Source organism: Neolamprologus multifasciatus, chromosome 14, assembly GCF_963576455.1.
Source record: "Neolamprologus multifasciatus chromosome 14, fNeoMul1.2, whole genome shotgun sequence".
In the NCBI taxonomy this organism is placed as follows: Eukaryota; Metazoa; Chordata; class Actinopteri; order Cichliformes; family Cichlidae; genus Neolamprologus; species Neolamprologus multifasciatus.
The window spans coordinates 4928348-4950107 of NC_140452.1; the positions used below are offsets into that span (position 1 = coordinate 4928348).

At 39.5% G+C, this 21760-nt stretch overlaps 1 protein-coding gene across 3 annotated transcripts in view; it reads right to left on the reverse strand.

Annotated features, from left to right (window-relative positions):
* LOC146503293 (syntaxin-1A-like) overlaps window positions 1–21760 on the reverse strand; it is a 101160-nt gene that overhangs the window by 31964 nt on the left and 47436 nt on the right. For all 3 annotated transcript variants that reach the window (XM_085184494.1, XM_085184492.1, XM_085184493.1), the window contains exon 4: window positions 36–110. In XM_085184494.1, the coding sequence (XP_085040620.1) occupies window positions 36–110 (75 nt within the window). The remainder of the gene's footprint in view (window positions 1–35; window positions 111–21760) is intronic.

The following is a 21760-nucleotide window of genomic DNA, read 5'->3' on the forward strand; positions in this document are numbered from 1 at the left end:
TCTGGCAGGCGAAAAGAGAAAGAAAGGATACCCACTCTTTAACTTGGAGCGTACTTTGTTGGCCAACTTCTTGATGTCTGCCATAAGATCCTCAAGTTCAGCTTTAGTTTCTGAGAGGAGATGAGACAAAAGGAGAGGATGTGTTAGTGGGTTATATACTAACTCAGCCAAGCACATAAACCACTGGGAAATACGATTTCACAGGCACCGACTCCATACTGACACACAGGAAGTGTCGCTCCCAACAGAGACGAACATTCATCACTTTCAGTCCACAGCAGCACAACTCAGCCTTCTTAATGCTTCTTTTCTATAGGGAGTAACTACATCCTCCCTTTTCTCTTGCACTCTTTCGTCTTCTTTCCAGGTTTACACTGTTAAATATTCACATTTATATTACAGAGACACAAAGATACAGATCAATGAGTGTGGAGCCGGCGCAGAGCCAAAGAGTGGCAGGACCACTAAAAGCTAAAGAATGGCCACACAAATAGTGGTGGAGACCCTAAGGGGCTTGCACATGTTAACTGCAATAGGTACTAGGGATGCAACGATACCAATTTTTTCAAACCGATACTTGGATCTGAGTACTTGCCGATACCGAGTACAAAAACCGATACTTCTACCACACACACACAAATGCAATGAACTGGAAGACAGGTTTTATTTTATTCTCTGCCGATAATAAATAATATCTTAATAAAAATGACCACAAAAAAATTTCAAGTGAAAAATAAGCACTTCTCTTAAATTATTGCAGAGTCTCCACATTGTTTAGCCTAGCTACAGCAGCCTCCAGTTTCTCTTTTTTTATCTGGAGCCGCCAGTCTCACTCGTCTAACCCTGTGCCTGTTTAGCGCAGGATGTCCCCCTAGTGGCCAATCTAAAAAACTACAACAAAGATGACAATCCACCCTCTGATTAATGAAATACGTTAGTATCGGTTCGTGGTATCGGTTAACTTTTACGAGTTAACCGATACCACATTTTACAGTATCGGTCCCGATACCCGATACCAGTATTGGTATCGGTGCATCCCTAATAGGTACCATTTCTTTTTTCTTTTTCCTACAGTGCCCTGCCATGAAGAAAAATCAAGGCATTAGTTTGTGTGCCAAAGTAAGTAATGATTTTGTCCTGGTCCTACAAAGTTTCCTACTTTGACCCCTGGTGAGGACAAAGATGTGATCGTAGCAATAAGTCAAATCACGATGGATAAAAAAATCTGGCCTACAACCAGATGAATTTAGTATATTTTAGCATATACTGTATAAATTTGATATAGATGATGGAGTTACTAATACATTTAAAATCTCTGCCGGCAGTTTATACTGATCGTTTAATACGTAGAAAATGTTCAAATGGAGAAAACAGCAGGTAGTAGAACTGGAACAACTGGTGTAGCTTTGATCAACGAGGAAGACTTGAAACATTTGCTAGTTTTAGGTCAAATCAGTATAATATGTTATAGGAACACAATACAGCAAAGTGGTTAACTTTGGTCGAACAGGGAAAAAGGTAAAATTTTCTTGTCATACTTTCCCAATGCTGGCTAGTCATTAGATTGCCTTGGCAACACGCATAACCTACCGTCTTTACTAGAGGTGGGAATCACCATACATCCCACGATACGATATTATCACAATACTTAACGCACGATACGATATTATTGCAATTTTTTAAAATATTTTGCAATATTCAGATTCTGTACATAAAGGTAAACTTTATCAATATTCATTTCATCTAATATCAAAGTCTCACACTCAGTCTTTCTCTCATTTCAGTTTTATTGTTGACAAACTGAACGGTTTGTATTACAGTCTAGTCCAACTTAACTGAACAACCATCTGGTACAATTATAGCTATTCTGAACTATGCAGTTTATGAAAACTATGCAGCCCCTTCAGCAACTGAAGAATTTGAAAGTAAATTAAAACAAAATATAATTTTACATTAAATAAAAAAGTTTTAAACTTAATTAAAATAAAACATGTCTTAAATTAAAATAAGTAAACTGTCATGTTTATTGCTGCCAAAAAAAAGTTAAACACATTTGGACAGTGAAGGAATGTCTGAAGTCAGAGCATGTTCCAGTCCACAAACATTTTTTTGTAACAAAATATCGATTTCTGCTGTCCCTGTATCGATACATTATTGGCAAACAAAATATCACGATACTACACAGTATCGATTTTTTCCCCCATCCCTAGTCTTTACTGTGCTACTCTAAATTTTCTGGACGCACAACAGTAGCCTAAGTGTATGATAATCAGACACATTTTTACATTCAACTGCTTACAAGAGGGACCAAAGATGGCATCATTTGCTGAAGAGAGTGAGGGTCTTGGAACAGGGCACTCATGAGGATTCACAGAAAGGGAAGGTCAGCACTAAGTGGAGAACATAAAGACAAAAAGATGCCTTCACTCCTCTATCCAGCCATCCATGGGCATGTTTAACACTTTATTTTGTGAGCACAAAGGAAGTTTTTCTCTTCAGTGAAACCTTCAAAAGTCAGCAGCAGTGAAGGGCCCACTCGAGTGCTTTCCATGTAGTGTTTTTTTTTTATAATAAACTGAAGAACCAACTGTTGCTCATTATACTTTCAGGTGAGGCAAACATTTTCAATTTGCTGAAAATACATTTTATTTTCCTTTGCAGTCAAATTTGTGGCTTTTTCATGTAAAAGGGCCATTGAAGCATTAACCATTGCCTGTTTAAAGGCTGAATACATCCATTTACACAGAAGATGATTCATCTTTTTTTCATATATGGATCTACATTTTCTTGTAAATGTGCAGAAGTGCATTTTCATAATTTTTCCATGTGCATTCATCCCCAACACAACCTCAATTGACCTCAATTTATTTAGGGCATGCTATTTCGCTGTTACAGTGAAATAATTGCATGGCCTCATATTAGAAAGTACGTGGTTAATTATTTGCTTTATGACAACGACAGCAGTGGAGGAAGTAGCAGGGAGATAATAACATTTACAGTGCTGTGAAAAGTATTCGCTTCCCTCCTGGCTTCTTAGTTTTATGCGTATTTATCACACTTAAATGTGTCAGATCATCAAACTGATGCTAAAATTTAGAAAAAACATAACCTGAATAAATACAAAGTGCAGCTTTGAAAGCATTATTTCATTTATTAAAGGACAAAAAAAGCTCTTCGATCTTACTTGACCCTGTGTGAAAAAGCACTTCCCTCCTAAATCAGCTAAGAACTCCAATCAAGATCTGTGATAATTGTGAGTTTGTCACATCGCTGTGTAGGAATTGTTGCCCAGTGTTCTTTGGAGATTTTTATTTTTTTTTTAAATTGCCGCCTCTATGATGCCAAAAACAACCTGACCCATCAGGGCATGGACAGAACACCTCTGGTGAGTCCCGCAAGTTTTTTAGCAGGATCTCTGCTAATGCTACTTGTTCTATTAACTACGGAGCCCCGCAGGGGACATGGGAGAAAAAAAAATTAAGACGGACTTTGCGAGATCTCGCAAAACAAACTCGGGATCTCGCAAAACTTTTGCGAGATCTCGCAAAACTTTTGCGAGATCTCGCAAACGTTTTAGCCGCATTCTTCGGACGCTGGCTCGAAGCCGACTGGGAGGTCGAGGCACGATGTGCCGGGAAAGCGGTGTTCCTCCCAGCTGTAGTAGGTCTCGACCTCCCGTTAGTTCGAAGCTAACGGGAGGTCTCGACCTCCCGTTAGCTTCGAGCTAAAACTTCGAGCTAAAACTGCGGCTAAAGGTTTTGCGAGATCCCGCGTTAGGTTTTGCGAGATCCCGCGTTAGTTTTGGCGAGATCCCGCGTTAGTTTTGCGAGATCCCGCGTTAGTTTTTGCGAGATCCCGCGTTAGTTTTCCCGAGTTAGTTTTGCGAGATCCCGCAAAAGTCCGTCTTAAAATTTTTTTTCTCCCATGTCCCTTGCGGGGCTCCGTAATTAACCTTCCCTAAAACGCTCAATAGGTCTGAGAACTTGACAGTTTGGAGGCCAAGTCAACAGCATCCTGGTATTTTGTATTTCTTTTGTATTTCTTAGTTTTTGAAGTATAGCAGGATGAAATGTGACAATGAAAACTACCATTTCCACAAGTTTGGTACACATCCAAGCTTTACTGTGTTTACACAGGTGCATCCACTTACAGGTGTCCACAGGAGCTGTTGCAAATTCCACTTAAATCTTCTTACAACTGCCCTAATGCAAATTAGTATTAGCTTAAAAATGCTGTTTAAGCGTTAAAGTAAAGTGCTACCCATTGCTTCAATTTTTCACTACGGAGGGGAGAAAAAAAAAGTCAGAGAAAATGGAAAAGCTTTCACACATATTCCCTCTCTCTATCACACACACACACACACACACTACCCTGGAGCATTAACTGCCATTTTTAGCACATTGCAAGGGGGTGAGAAACTCATTTATCATCTTAATGCCATAAAAGAACCAAATCTCCATATGTTAACAAGCTGTAGGAGGCCAGCATACATAAAAGATTCTTCTAAAAAGTTATTCCGGTCAACCTATTCAATCAAACCAAACCGCCTGCAGTAGTTCTTTCTAATGAGTTTGTTTCTGCGTAGTTCCCTCCTTTTTAAAGCTGAATAAATCACAACGATAAATAACGGCCAATAAACTAAAATTCGTGCTAAACATCTGCACCCAATTAGAGACACAGCCTCAGTGTAATTTGATTACACAGCACGAGGAATACTTCAATCACTGCTACATGTTCAATTACTTAAATATAATATTTGCACATATCTCTGATGGGAAAGAAACTGAGAAATGTGAAATCATCATCATCTCTTCCTCTGAAGCTACAATGCAGATCTATAATATATGAATGCTCCTCATGGCAGTCTGGATATCATTCTCTGAAAGGAGAATGTTGTATTTGGATTTTAGTCACACTGAATAATACCATTCATACCATTTCATCTAAATTCTAATCAGGAGCTCATTCAAACAAACCCTCACTGATGCAATAATGCAAAAGATGGTAAACCATTTATACACTGATCAGCAAAGCACTACAAGACTTTAATCTGCTTAACAGATGCATTTCCATATCAGCAGACATCAGCCTGTGGTACGTACAGCTCAGTGAGACAAAGCTGTGGACACACAGAGTGCTGGCTGATAGGTGTCCTTTCACATACAGCATTTTTGTTTTGTTTGTTTTTAAACAGCAAAGTGGAACATTTTCATTACACGGACAGCAAACAAACTGATCACCCTAAAGTCTAGCTTCAAACATATCAAGAATAAATCTGAATCTATTTTTTTTTACCAATAAATTTAAAAAAAAAAGAAAAGCCAACAATAAATTTATTGTATTACCAAAGACTTCCTTAAAGCTCAAGCCTGAAAAGCCTTTTCATGCCGTGTATCACTGATCCAGACGCACATCCTTGCAGGAGATTGTGTTTAAAAAATGTCAGAAAATACCTGTTTCAGTAAACGAAATGAAACAAAAAAGATTTAGGATATATTCAAACGTCTTTTTGAAATGTGATGCACAAACACTGGGCAAAAATCCAATTAATAGCAACTGAAAGATGTAGAACGAGAACCTGGGGAATAGAACCGTGAGCACAGGATCCTTTTCCAGATAAAAAAAACAAAAAAAAAAAAACAACAACTCTTAATGGAAAGACTCACTCTCTTGAGATTACAAAAAGTAGATGTGGAAGAAAAAAAAGGGGGTTTAAAATTGTTCTTTTAAGAGGACTATGCATATAAAGTGAGATCAAGTGGTTTGTCCCTTCATTTACATTTGTAAGTCTGTATTTTATAAAATAAATTATAATGTAAGTCTACCATACCAACACTCTCCAGCTACAATAAATAATATCCTACCAATGTTTTTAAGAAAAATAAATAAATAAAGCACAAGTTAGAGTACCAAAAAATAGCTACTCCACTCAGGAAATGAGCAATTGGGAACTACATCCTTGGTATGTGTTTGAATAAGCCTATATCACTTGCAATTAATTTTGCTGCCAGTGGCAACAGCAAATACTGAGTTTGTCAGGGTCAAACACTAAGGTGGTGGGCTGAGAGCTTCAAGGCAAAATAACAGTGTATGTGCTATGCATGCATGTGGACATGTGCACACTTCTTCATAAGGCTGACTAGTTTCAGTTGTGTAGGACTGAACAGATCAGGCAGCTGGGGGCCAACCTTCTGTGTCATCCCTCATTTTAAATGTCAATATAGCAAGACTCACTATTGACAACAGCTATATGTTGTGAATATATGTGCAAATAAAAAAAAATAACAAATGAAACCAAAACAGACTTTACAAAGATTCTCACAGATATGTGAGGAAGAAAAGGCCTGAGAAAATCTGCTTCAGTATCTGGTGGAGCCAACTTGTGCCGCAATAGCTGCTGCAAAAGCTTTAACTTTTCATCAGTCCTGCACATCAATGTGGAAGAATTTTAACCCATTTTGATCAGAATGGTCAGAAATATGATCAGAACACATTCATTTTTGAGATGGTTGGTTTCCACACATGAACTGCTCACAACATTTCTGCTGGCTTAAGGTCAGGACTTTGACTTGGTTGTTCAAAAACACCATTGTTATTTTTCTTTGGTAATACAACTGATGTGCTGAGGGTTACTGTCTTGCTGCAAAGCCTGCTGGTAAGATTCAGTTCACAGACATCATCCTTAGAATTGCTATAATATTTCAAAATGTCTTGCTCCATCAATCATGGGCAGCTATTCTTGCACAGTTGTAGCAAAACAAACCCAAACCATGATAATACTATGACAATGGCAGTTTTCATGCTGGATTGCGGTCTTTGTTCTTTTTCTCCAAACATAAAGTTTTTTCATATTAATTTCATCGGTTCATAAAACATTGTTCAAACAACTTTATTGATTCTTCCTGCTTCTTAAGCAAACTGCAAGATGAGCTTCTTGCAGTCTTCACATACACACCAGTTTCTTTTGATCGTTGACTCATGAACATTAATCAATGTGTGAAGGTCTTTCGTCATTTTGGAGTCTTGAACTTCAATCTGTCTGACTGTGGATGGGTGAAATCTAAACTCTTTAGAGACAGATTTGTAACATTTTCCAGTCTGATTAGCATGAATTTCTCTTACTCTTACTTTCTAAAATGTGTTGGGATTTTGATCGTCCTTGAAATAAAAACATTGTGCTCATTCATAAATGATTACAACATAGGGCTGCACAATGTTGCATAAAATGAGAATCACGATTTTTTGGCTTAGAATTGAGATCACAATTCTCTCACGATTTTTTTTCCAGTATAAATATTTATTGCACTTATTAACTGCACATCAACTTCGTAACAGTTGAGACTGAACATAAAAACAATAAATAAACATAAAAACAACAAATGTCTCACGTTTTGTGGTTGCCGCAAAATGTTGTACTGCTTGAAATTCCGTCTCCACCGTTGCTCGACACTGCGTGTATAGAGCAGGTAGTGCAACAATAGAAAAATAGTTGCGGGACGGCACTGCGTAGCGTTTGTCTAGGGTGTTGATCGTTTTCCTAAATCCCTCGTTTTGCACAGTGTTGATGGAGCCATATCTTTGGTCAGGTGATAAGTAACAGCCTCCGTAATTTCTTTGTACCTGCGGGAGTTCGACGGGTATAGGGAAGCGCTGTATAAGGTTCCCGTTATTGATGTTTGGGTGGTTGACCGGGACGGATTTTCTCCAGTCACTTTCTCGTCATTCCTGACGTGTTCTCCGTTGTTTTTTCCCTGCTAATTTTAGCATCACACGGCACAGCTTCTGTATCACGTGGTATAAGGCTCCGCCCTTGTCATTTGTTGAGCAGGAAGAGTGAGCGCTTGTTTTCATGCAGATTACGTCCCGGATCAAAATGCGGTACAATCGTCGTCGTCTTTTTTTTAATTTTTAAATTTAAATCATTGTCATTTGGAAATGAGATCACACATAAGTATGAATCGAGATCGCGATTTTCTAACGATTAATCGTGCAGCTCTATTACAACTTGAAATAAACCTGTAGGCCTGAGTAACAGGTTGTGATGTGATGTTTCTGAGGTTGCTGGTAGTCACTAGGTAAAACTGTTTGCAAGGAGATACATGGCACACTAAGCCTAAAATCTCTCTGCGATTGCTTTGGCTACTAGCAGATTGCTGCAGTCGCTTGTAGTTTGCATGGAAGACACTGAATTGCCTGCAAACTCGCTAACCATTCACAGGGGATTTTTTCACGTTTGAAAAAGGGAACAACAAACCAGAGTCTGCCTTCAAAAGTCGCATCTTTTCAAGCGCGTGATAGTGATAGAATCGTTTTTACTTCAATCGTCTCTGTTTGAGGGCTTAATTTAAAAAAAAATTTCATCCACAGAGATATGTAAAAAAGTATAATATTGTAAATTCATTGTTTAATTGGGTTCTATGAGTTTTAGAACTAGTAATAAAATCTGCTGATGTCATATTTATGCAGACCATCCATCCATTCGCTTCCACTTATCCTTTTCAGGGTCGTGGGGGGCGCTGGAGCCTATCCCAGCTGTCATAGGGCGAGAGGTGGGGTATATCCTAGACAGGTTGCCAGTCTGTCGCAGGGCCAACACACAGGGACAGACAACCATTCTCGCTCACATTCACTCCCGCATTCACACCTATGGGCAATTTGGATTAACCAATTAACCTATCCCCACTAACTGCATGTCTTTGGACGGTGGGAGGAAGCCAGAGGACCCACGCAAACACGGGGAGAACATGCAAACTCCACACAGAAAGACCCTGGCCTGATGGTGGAGTTGAACTCAGGACCTTAGCGACAGTGCTAACCACCGTGCCACCAGGCTGGGCTATTTATGCAGACAAACAAATGCCTTCTTCTCCTTGGTGCGTGTTTCTCTTGCTAATTAAGCCACACACAACTACTTCTGCAGAATTTGTGATAAGACAAACTCAGGGAGAAATAAAATATATATGTAAATTTGTGGGCGCATTTCACAAACCAGCAAAAACAGACTGGCTGTATAAAGACCAGGAGCAGGAAAAAGAGCAGATGCAAAGGATGCACACAGTATGTTGGATGATGTGGTCAGGACAGTGCAAAGCTTTGATTAACAAGCTGATGAAGAAGAAGAAAATATGCACATAGCTTCTGGGATGGCAAAAGTAAGGGAATGCATCAGATCGTTAACTATTCTTTCCGAGGGGCACCGGCAAAAATGTCAACCTGCAAATTTTGGTTGTATGACAGTCTATAAGAAAAGCTCTCACTGCTCATGTGATCTATGACCTCCAGTTACTCAATCACAAGTTTCAATTATTACTGAATACAGTGTGATGCTCAGTTTGGATTTTATGCTCTCTATTAAAGCCAAAAAGGGTGACAAGGGCGGGAACGCTTTACCGTGCACCTAATAAGTGACTGACAAGTTGCAGTTTCTCATTTTTCTGATCAAACATCAAAATTAGGCCTCGATAACACATTTTCTAAAGTACTCGTACTCGTTAAAAGTCCCCCGATACCGGGGACCGATACCACGGTCTGAGACCTGTCTATGTTTGAGTGGCATGTAAGGGGTTAATCACAGGCGCCGAGTGCCCGCCCCCAGGCCCAGAGTGCCCGCCCCCAGGCCCCGAGTGCCGCCCCCAGGCCCCAGACTGCAAAGGACTCCAAATTGTGCTCAGCGAAATTGTCCAGAGGAGGCTCAAAAGGTAGCGCATTTAACACAAGTAATTTAATCAAGCACCAAAAGTTGCACTGTCACTGTTTAAATTTTTTTTTTCTTTTAATAACTTTAATTATTTATTCTGTAATATGTTGCATACAACATGCTTTTCATTTTAAATAAATGTTCTTAATTCCAAACCAGTCCCTTGTTTTTTTTTTTGTGTTTTTTTTTTTATTAAATTATAGGACTAAAGCTGTTACCTGTAAATTTAAATCATGTTTTTATTAAGTACTTGGTATCGGCGAGTACTGAAATGCAAGTACTCGTACTCGTTTCCAAAAAAGTGGTATCGGTGCATCCCTAATCAAAATGGGAAGACGCTCAGTTTCAAGGCGTGACTTCCCCAAAACAATGAGCGATGTCATAATGGCCATGTCCATCTTTTACTTGCAGTCTGATTGTCAGATACAAAAGAGGCTGCAAATGATTTCGTTTAAATGATGGCACAGATCTTCCCAACTTCAATAATCAATCTGAATGGAAGTTAAACATCACAGATTGCAAGAAATTTGTTATTATATCCATTTATCTTTAATAAAATGAAGAGCCTTTTAATTTGTGGATCCCCCCCTACTGCAGTTAAGGTTCATCGTTGTGCCCACTTATTCATGAGTTTGCACTACTTCAAAATCTCAGAGGGGTGTGAGGTTATTAACAAGCGTGTCTCTCGGTTCTGCGTAACCATAGCAACCTCTGGTCACCTGTTCGATGAGGTCAGCTACCAGTATTACAGAGAAAATACCATAAAAACTGAGCTTTGTTTGAGGCTGCGTGCGATGTGTTTGTGTGTGTGCGCATCCTGTGCGTGCGCTAAGGAGTTAGATTAGATTTCCCGCTTGTGGTTACCAAACAGAGGAGGCCAAGCTGCTGAATCAAGTGTCTATTCAGCCTCATTACTGACTGTGTGAAAAGAGGAAGAGTACAGGAGCTGATGAATAAGCAGAGGGAGAGGAGAGAGGGAAGCAAATTAGAGGGCAAAACTGAGGAGTCAATTGAGCTGTGGCATCACACTCCATCCCTCTTCCAGACGCTCTCAAATGAAATCTTCAGGTCATGCTTGTTGCCATCATTAAGACTGTGTTGCTATGGCGATGTCTGCAGTCAGTCCTCTCGCCAGCTTCAGATTGTTTCAAAGTGACAGAGGGAAGGAGAGCGAGAGAGACGCTACAAGGCACGGAGAAATGTAGAAGCTCGGAGAAGAACAGTGTGAGCACATATCAAATACACGCAGGGAATTAATTTGTTTTGAAGGGTAATAAAATTACCTTTTTGCAGGATTTACACTCACATTACTCTGGTTACTCGAGCTATCATCAATTTATTCACCGCAGAGCAGTCTTATGATTTTAAGTTTTGTTGCAGTTTTTTGTTTCACATTTTGTCGTTTGTACATCTAGTACCCTGTGTTTCATCATCTTTATCTGCCGTTGTTTGTTTATGCATCTCTTTTTTATGTCTGTGTTATAGTGTTGTGGAAGTTTTCCATTTAAATAACGCCTGCAGACGAGCGGTGAGCGGTAGCTAACATTCTTTAATCAAAACACACAAAGAACGGACAACCAAGCTTGATGGAGTCCCTGCATGTCCGCGGGACAGACGGTCAGCAGAGTCTCCCTGAGCCTAGCATGGCTCTCAGTTAACCCTTTAAGACCTACCATAGAACCAAGTCCGCCAGAGCTTATATTATATTTTTACATGCTGTGGAGCCATTTTTGGGAGCATTTCAAGTTGCTATACATCAATACAACCATTATAGCCCAAATTTTAATAATATGTATGCATTAAGTGCATAGTAATTACATAAATTGCAAAAAGGTGCAATAAACTACAAAAAAATTTGAAATCGTTTGTTTTTTTTAACATATATTTCTAGTTAGAGAAATTTAAGAGGCTTATCCCTCAAAACTGTAAATACAAAAAAGTTGCAAAAAATAGTTTCCCACCACGGGAAATAAATTTTGAGTGTCTTCATAGTTTTATTTTTGAAATACACCAATTTTTATATACTGCAGGAAAAACAAATAAATATTATAGTGCAAATTTGCAAAAAAAAAGCAGCATATGCATCAAAATAAACTATTTCCAGCAGTGCAATATGAGTCCTAAGCATCCCAGAAACCACACAGAAAGTCATAAAGTCAAACATAACTTTTAAAAACACCAGTATAGGCTCATGAGGCCCTGATGGTAAAAGACTACATTTCCGCAAAATGACATCACTTCTGGTTTCGGGCAGGTCATGGCGGACATGCAAAAGTTCACACTGATGGACGTAGGAAGTGTTATGAACAGCTGATCGGATCAGCAAAGCGTGTTTCTGGAATATTATGTTTTTGTTGCTGCAAGTGCTTTTTATGCAGTTTTTGCAAAGCTATATGTGGAAGGAAACTGTGACCGAGGACAAGCTGATGGCATAAGATGGAAGTACAACTCCTCCGGTTTCATATGCAAAAAAAATTATTGCGCTAGCTTACGTGGTTGCAGAGCTACCGGGATTTAAAAATAGTTACGCAAAACAGAGCGTGCCCGCTCCCACTGGCTTTATAGGGTTAAATACCTTCTCCAAGAACAAAAGGCAGTACACAGCTGTTTCACACCTTAAGGTTCACACTCCCTTGCTACCTCCCAGAGTCCTTGAAGAGACAAAAGATTCCTTCCTGTGGAGTTGTCTGCTTCCTTACTAGACCCCCACCATACCATTTGTCTTTCAGTGTCAGACAGAAATCCAGTGGCACCAAGGCATTATACAATAAAATAATGTGATTAATACATAAGTAAAAGAAATTCCTATACAATAGTAACATCCTGTTTAATTTTGTAACCACTTTTTGTGCATCTTTTACTTCTCGTCTTTGCCTTTTAGCCATCTGTGTAATTTCCCACCCAGATCTATGAGGTTTCCCTTGGCTCTGGGTTCCCACTTCATTCATCTGCTTTTACAATTTTTCAGGTTTTGTTAAAAATCACAGTAACCGTCTTTCCTTCGAATAGTTCCTTTAAGCGTCCGATGATGTTGTTGGCTATTTTACTAATTATTGACGCAAAGCAGAAACAAAACAGATCAGACAGGCATGCTCAGTTAACTCTTCCCAATTTCAGTCTAGGTATTATTAAGTATGTAGTCATTTACAACTTACACACTGTTACAACACACACTAAGACACACATATGATTAAATTGGTTAAATAAACAAACCGTTTCTCCCATGTGTAAACACTGCAGATCTCCACTCCAACTTGCAAAATTAACTAATTAATTTAAAAAGACAAAAAAAAAAAAAAAAAAAAACACACAAGGAGAAAACACACACACACACACACACACACACCAGGCAAGTCAATGACCTTTTTCACAGTGGACCAACAATCACAGAGATAGATGACTTAACAACCAGAACGGTGGAGATTTGAAATGCTCATTTTATAAAATCTGTTACGGGAGTATTTAGTGATATCTTAATAATAACAGTTCCTGACCAAGACATCACGTGACATATAAAACAGTGGAGCAGAACACCATTAAGCTCATCAAGTTAGGGTGGAAATGCATACAACACAAGGCTAATGCAGTAATGCAATGCTCCGGGCAATTTGCTGTGTGTCTTCCCCTCTCTCCCTGCTTTCTCAACTGTTCCCATCATAATAAAAGGTGCAAAAAGCCCAAAAAACTCAATAATGATAAACATTCAAAAACAGTAGAGAAAAGTGGATTAGAAAGAAAAAAAATGTAAACATTTATGCCACACTTGCAATATTTTGCCATGCACAGACAACATCAGTATTGATTTCTTCAGCTGTTGGCAATAAAAAAATGTAGAAATAATTCCAAAAACTTTTCCTTTAACTTTAAGCTATCAGTGTGAGACTGTTCCTGATTATCAGATTGATGATATCTCAATTAAAGCTTTGAATCAAAAAGCAAACCTCCTGCAGTGAGCATGTTCTTATCATCATATCACTTTCCTCAAAGGTGATCATGAAATCGTATCATGTGAACTGAGAAAAAGATCCCAGAATTCTTTCCAACATTAAGCTTCTAGCCTACATGAACTATTACAGCAGGAGTGTTTAACCCTTCACCAAAACACAATCCGAGGTTGCTCTTCACATAACATGGGTAACATGACACTGACAAGATACCAAGCTGCTTCTGTTTCCTCCTCTCTGCTGCAGGGTCAATTGGTGCCATTCCAATCTCTAACTTGCAGCTATTTATCTTCTTCTTCATCTCTCTCTCTCTCAGCTCCCTCTGTAAATATATTACCAGTCCTTTGTGTGTTTGCTCCGCTTATTGATCGTCTAGAGTCCAGTTGCCTGATGTTTCAGAGAGACAGTGTGAGCTCATCCCTCAAATATTACTGACATTTGCCTTACTCCAGAAATGCTGCCCTAACATGGATAATGGCAAACTGAAAGCACAGTTACATTTTAACCACTAAAGTACTATGCATACAAGAAGAGTTTAAAAATAGAGCTCCTTCCTTCCTTTCCTGGGTTAGATTTGAAATCCCTGGTAACCTCTGTGTTTGAAGGAAAGAGAAAATGGCAACTGCACTCTTCATCCTGTTGTGTTTTTTTTTATTTGGTACTTTACAATTTACGGCACTTCTCATGTGTAAATGAATGAACACCGTCAATAGCTGCCTGGAGAGCTCGTCATAAAAGTGATTCTGAATGATACTGGGCCTGCCCCCTGCATCGCCAAGACAGACGACTTTTCTTTTTTCCTTCCAGCACGGTCATTCATAACAACTATAACGCATTTGATTTTCAATACAGTCAGACAGCACATCAAAGAGAATATCGTCTTTCTATAAAGCTGTTGGGGACTAATGCTGTGTACGTGAAAAGGTTGCAAGAAATCAGATAAATGCACCTTTATGACTTGAGAAGCTCTACAGCCAACTCCTCATCTTAGCTTTGGTTGGACTGGTTCCTACTTGTTCTTACAAGTAGCATCTAATGTAGCTGCTGCTAGCAGCAGACCAAGCAGGGTCTTTTTTAATCAGGGGCCCATACGGACAAGCCAAATGCCTTCGTTCAAAAAGTTTTATGGTCAGACGAGACAAAGACTGAGCCATTTGGTTAGAACGAGGTATGTTTAGAGCATGGTGGTGGTGGTACCATCATACACTGTTCTGTTTTGTTTCCAGTGGTACTGGTATATTGAGGATAAATTAATAGAGGAGGACTACCCCAAATTCTCAATGTTTGACCACTTTCTGAGCAGAGTGGTCAAACATTGAGTCAGAATTATGCCAGAAGCTTTTTTAATTTCTTCCAAAAGCATCTGATGAAGTTGCAACTTGCTAAAGTCATTAAACATGTTTGCTGTACATTCATTCCACACTGGAAAAAGAACAGTTCAAAGAAACCATTAAAAGCCCAAAGATTACTATTCATTCATTCATTCATGTCCACGATAAGTGGGTAGTGGTGCAACGGATCACGGTTGATCCGTAATCCGAACCGTTCCCACTCCACGGTTCGGTACGCACGTGATCCGAACATTCAAAATAAAACATTCAGTCTGTCAAGCGATAGCTAAGTGGAGGAGCAGAGGAGTTTGCGGTATCTAAGCAGCACTTCGCCGCCCAATCCGACTGGGCTAAAGCTATTACAAAAGCTATTGGGGTGTTTAGCTGCAGACGGGAGGCCGTATTCTGTTGTGCAAAACAAGGGGTTTAAACTAGTTAGTTGACACATTGACGCCGTGCAGCCCCACGCACGGGGTGATCCGTGGTAACTAGTTAACGGAGATTTGCCGGGTTAATGCATTAACGTCATTTTAACGAGATTTATGCTGACAGCACTAGTTTAAACTATGATGAAGGTGCTTGAGCAGGGGTGGGCAATTCCAGGCCCCAAGGGCCGGTGTCCCTGCAGGTTTTAGATGTGTCCTTGAACCAACACAGCTGATTTAAATGGATAAATTAGCTCCTCAACATGTCCTGAAGTTCTCCAGAGGCCTGGTAATGAACTAATCATGTGATTCAGGTGTGTTGACCCAAGGTGAGATCTAAAACCTGCAGGACACCAGCCCTCGGGGCCTGGAATTGCCCACCCCTGTGCTTGAGCCACGCTATGACATCCCATCGCGCATCCGCTTCAGTGACAAGATCACGGAAAGCTACGTGACAGTGACCACTCATTATATCACAGCATAATGGTAGATAGAAAGCCCTGTACTGCCCTATATTGCACCTTAATTTGTTTTTATATAATTGCCTGGAATGAGTCTTGAGTTTAATGTTTTTTAATAGGCAAAAAATACTTAAATAAGTAAACGGCGAGTTAAATGTTTGTCTTTTTTTCCCCCTGCTGATCCGATAATTGATCCGATCCGTGACGGAAAAAAAACATCATCCGATCCGAACCATGAGACTTTTGATCCGTTGCACCACTCTAAGTGGGTGTACACTTGTGATCACAACCGTAAATCAGCTTATGATGCTTTAACACTAATCCTGAAAATTTTCAATCTCAGAACTCAGTTTAAATGAATATGTCCTACACTCTGTGCTGCAAGGAAACACTGGTCGTGTTATCTCTTTGGTTACCGCTCACTGTAGAGCACATAACCTCATTATGTCTCTGCTAACAAACCATTTCCTTCTCTCCAAGAGCCTCCCTTGGCCCTGCAACATCTTCCAAGATGATACGTCAGGGTTATAAAGAATTAATATGGTAATGATATGGTCACTTTGAAACTAATGCAGCTCAGACCACTAACCCTGCACGGCATCGCTGATCTGGCTCTACAGTCGAGGACAGAAGGCATTCAGACTGATTTATCCCTGTGTGAATACGTTATCTTACCACCTTTGACCTCCATTGTCTCTTAAAGCGTCCCTATTCTTGGATGCGATAGTCCGCATTACAATAACCTCACTTTCATAGAGATCTTATTATTCAACGGTAAAAAGCCATGTCTTCGGAGGCTATAGCACCACATTATCTCAGCTCAGACATAATGAGGGAGACGTAAGAGAAAAGGAAACAGAGTGAAAAAAGAGAGAAACACAAAGAAAAAGACAGCTGAGGGAGAACAAAGAGAATACAGAAAGCTGGGGGAACTTACACAACACTTTCAAATTCTGGTTGAGGGTGGAGGAGCCTTGGCAAACAGCACTCCGAGGGTGGGAGCAGACCAAAAACTGACTAACTAGAAATAGTAACACTCACAGGCTGCAATTAAAACAAGCATCTCCAGTGCTGTGAGTTGAGGACTTTTAAGATTCAGGGGAAAGATGCTCTTTCCAAATTGGAGGCTGAGATGTCAGAGGGTGCAAACGCATAAGTGGCTGGAAAAACAGACTCAGAAATGTTGTCAAATAACCTCTCAAGTATCAGTGTTAAAGGGCAGATTCTCTGCAGCCAAGTGCAGATAAGTGTCTACTGCTTTATTGTGTTTCTGAGGTGCAGTTAACAACTGTACCGCTCGTCCTTACTGTTATATTGTATGGATAACATTCCCAGCACATCGCAAAATATGTATAAAAAAATGCCAATGTGAACACTGACAGAATAGACCGAGTCCTTCTGTTTACATAAATTTCAGCTAATGAGTTTGAGTCTGGCGTTATGATTCATGCAAAACTCTCCAGCCAGGAGATGTAAGAGAAAACATTTAAAGGCCCTTCGTTGGTGTTCTGCTAGTTTTGCATCAGTTTTAACATCACTTTGCTATCTGTGATAAAATATTCACCACTGCTTTTACATGGTCAATAATGAACCTCGATGCAAAAAGTTGTTTACTAGTGGAGCACCACTTCAAGGTCTTACACCAGGCTGTCTGTCTTAAATGGTTTTAATGGACAGATGAGGAAGGCATGTTAAGTGCACTAGGATCAATCATTCTTCAGGCCCGGCGCACAGTCGCTGCTCAGGATTCCTCCCAGAGTCCAAACACTTTGTGGCTTCCTGTGTCATCTAAGTATGGCTTGAATATATTCTCCCTGTGGTGAATGGCGTGGTTGGGATGGTCTTCGACTTTCCCAACTAGCTGTGTCCAGTGATCATCAGAGATGGGCAGTAATGCGTTACTTGTAACGCGTTACTGTAATCTGATTACTTTTTTCATGTAACGAGTAAAGTAAGGGATTACTATTGCAAAAACGGTAATTAGATTACCGTTACTTTCCCGTAGGAACGCTGCGTTACTGCGTTACTAAAACCGTGATTTTTTGCGAGAATGTCTCATGACAGTGACGTAAGCGAGTGCAACGTTCGTGACAACAGCTGTGTGCAGATCAACAATGGATCATATATCGAGTGCAGAGAGAGTATGAGCGTGCAGCGTTTAAAGCGTGGAAGTACTGACCTTACTTTGAGTTTGATTCCATAAAAAGTGACAAAAACATTAGTGTCCGTTGTGCGTGGGAAGAAAACTTCTTTTTAAAGCGAAAAAAACCCCTAAACTTCCAAACAAGCACCGAGTAGCTACGACGTAATGGGAAACTCACAGAGAAACTCGCGGATTCTTCCACTGACCGCTGTGGCACACCTGCACCAGGGTAAACCTCCGCCTACCCCACTCCTGCTTTACAGGTGAAAATAGAGCAACAGGACCGCTAGTCTTTGACTTTATTTATTTTCTGCTGTGTTTTACTTGCATCTATTTGAAAGACTGAGTGTAAACACAAAAAATATTTTATTTTATGTGCTGGAATGTGCAGAAAATAGATTTAAATGTTAAACAAATTTCTTCCAGTCAGAGAATGTTGCAGATAATAAAATTTTTGCTTGATGCATAAAATTAAAAGATTAAAACTAATAAAACAAGTTTTAAAAAGAGACTTTTCCATTTGATTACATTTTGTATGATGATTATGCAGAAAAAGTAGAATTGGGCTGAAAGATCTATCACTTTATCACCTATTCAGGGTGTAAAGCGTGTTTTAAAAAAGTAACTAAGTAACTAAGTAATTAATTACTTTTGAAAATAAGTAAAGTAACGGGATTACTTTTTTGGGGAAGTAATCGGTAATTAGTTACTGATTACCTTTTTCAAGTAACTTGACCAACACTGGTGATCATCCATAATGTGCTCCATTTTTGCAACAGGATAGCACATACAGATAATGGAAGGATTGGTAATCTTGAGATTTACTTCTATTCCCAACAACCCAGACACCTGAAAAAGCCAAGTGCTAAAAAAAAAAACAGCCTGAAATTGTTTTTTTTTCCTCTTTGAGCTCTGTGTCTAACAGCTGGTTAGTGCAGCTTTCTGAACTGTTAAAAACTGAGCAGATCAGCTACTTTCCTTCTTGTCTTTTCAAATACAAGTGGATGCAATTAAAATGGGTGCTAGTAGTAAAGTACAGGAGAGAGGCATGGATAATCCAATCCATGCCTCAGTTTAAAAATCAACAATTAAACCATTCAGATAATGAGAAGGAAACATTAGCACTGATTTAGGGTGTAAAATCCTTTGCATTTATGATGAATCACTGCTGCTAATTGCTACATGAATAAAATCTATCATTTATGTCCAAGATGCTGAACAGTAAGCACTGGCCATCCTCTCCAAAGCTTTACACACTTGACATGTAATGAATAAAAGGTTAAAAAGAAAATGCTGAGGGATTTTCCCAGCATGTCAAAGTGAATTTTACCACTGTTTTTGTAACCGTCTTTGTTTAACCCTTTAAAACCGGTCGGAGCGGGCACGCTCTGTTTTGCGTAACTATTTTTAAATCCTTGTAGCTCTGCAACCACGTGAGCTAGCGCAATAATTTTTTTTGCATATGAAATCGGAGGAGTTGTACTTACATCTTATGCCATCAGCTTGTCCTCGGTCACAGTTTTCTTCCACATAAAGCTTTGCAAAAACTGCATAAAAAGCACTTGCAGCAACAAAAACATAATATTCCAGAAACACGCTTTGCTGATCCGATCAGCTGTTCATAACACTTCCTACATTGGATTAGATGTCAGCGCGAACTATCGCATGTCCGCCATGACCTGCCCGAAACCGGAAGTGACGTCATTTTCGCGGAAATGTAGTTTTTTACCGTCCGGGCCTCAATGAGCCTATACTGGTGTTTTTAAAAGTTATGTTTGACTTTATGACTTTCTGTGTGGTTTCTGGGATGCTTAGGACTCATATTGCACTGCTGGAAATAGTTTATTTTGATGCATATGCTGCTTTTTTGCAAATTTGCATTATAATATTTATTTTCGTTTTTCCTGCAGTGTATAAAAATTGGTGTATTTCAAAAATAAAACTATGAAGACACTCAAAATAAATTTCCTGTGGTGGGAAACTATTTTGTGCAACTTTTTTGTATTTACAGTTTTGAGGGATAAGCCTCTTAAATTTCTCTAACTAGAAATATATGTTAAAAAAACAAAAACGATTTTCAATTTTTTTGTAGTTTATTGCACTTTTTTGCAATTTATGTAATCACTATACACTTAATTCATACATATTATTAAAATCTAGGCTGTAATGGTTGTATTGATGTATAGCAACTTGAAATGCTCCCAAAAATGGCTCCACAGCATGTAAAACTATAATATAAGCTCTGGCGGACTTGGTTCTATGGTAGGTCTTAAAGGGTTAATGGATCGGGTTGTGACTGGCAGTTTCAGGATCTGCTAGTTGGGTCTCCAACTCCCCCTTGGAAGGCCAGGACTTTCCCTGGACCAAGCATCTCCCTTCAATTTGACTGACTTTCTGACTATTATTTAATAAAATCACTCAGTTAATTTAATGCTGCTGTTTGGACGACCTTTTTTAAATGGCTTGACCGAGCCATGAAAACGGTAACAATGAACTGCACGTAGCCTACGATGGAAAACGAGCTGCAAAAACTGGTCTTATATTTGACAAGTTTCAATTCAATTGATGTTTAAACTAAATGGGTAAATACTTTTATTAAAGCAGCAAATATGCAGCTTGTCACACAGCATAAAGAGGCACGAGAAATTAGAAGGAAAGCAAGCAAACACATCCATGTGCCAGAGCACAGTAGAATCAAGCTCTGCTCAGCATCAGCCGAGCTAAACACCTTCTGTAAACATGCACTGTAATCTATTATCAGCTGGTGAACACACTTTAACATTCAGCAGCAGTGAAGCGAGCAGAAAACCATATGAACGGTGGCTTCCAGTTTCCACAGCGGGCGGTAATGCGTTACTAGAAAACACACAATCTCTGAAAGCTACTGATTATCATCCATAACAACCACAATGTCTCAGTGTCACAAACCCTAATGTGGATTAAAAAGGTGCTTTAAAAACACCTGAATTCTCCCAACTGAAAATAACTGCGTGCCTCGCTGTATCCTATAAATTTCGCACTCTCCCGGGACTAACAGAGTGTGGAGGACGTGTGTAGGAAAAGTAATGAACGCTGACCTTTGACCTTTTGTTATATATTCTGCCTCACTGATCAAAAAATGAGAAGCTAAAACAAATAATGCAATCATTTAATTGCGAATGGAAAATCAATAACGTTTCTAAATTTACATTTGCAGCTTCTCTTCCTGCATTAGAGGAATGCACTCATGAGAACATATGGGCTCAATACACATTATGACACAGATGATTACAGAATCCATCATCATTTGTGAAACTTCTACTATTCTACGCAGCTGCAGAAAACCATCCACACAAACACATAATTAACTACAAACAAAAAAAAGCACACAAACAGCATACTGCAATTCCCCTGAGGTAATTTTCTGTGCTTCATTCAGAGGGGTGGATAAACTGAGATATGGGATAATGTGTAATGCAGGGGCGAAAGTAACACCGCAAAGAGGCCACGTGCATGACAATATGTGTGCGCGTATGAATGTAGGATCTAAGCCTGTGGAGTTCTTGAGGAAACATCTCGGGCAGTGAAAGTTTGCAGCGAGCAGAAGGGGAAGAAGAGGAGGGATTCGGGGTTGTGAAGCTGGCCAAGCGCGCAGCTCCTGGGGAGATGTGAAATGTTTTTGAAGCCATGGTGGAAGCACAAATAGATTAAGAGAGCATATAACCCCCGTGCTAGCCTCTCTGCACTAACGTGCCATGCACGTTAGAGAGTCCCCTTCAC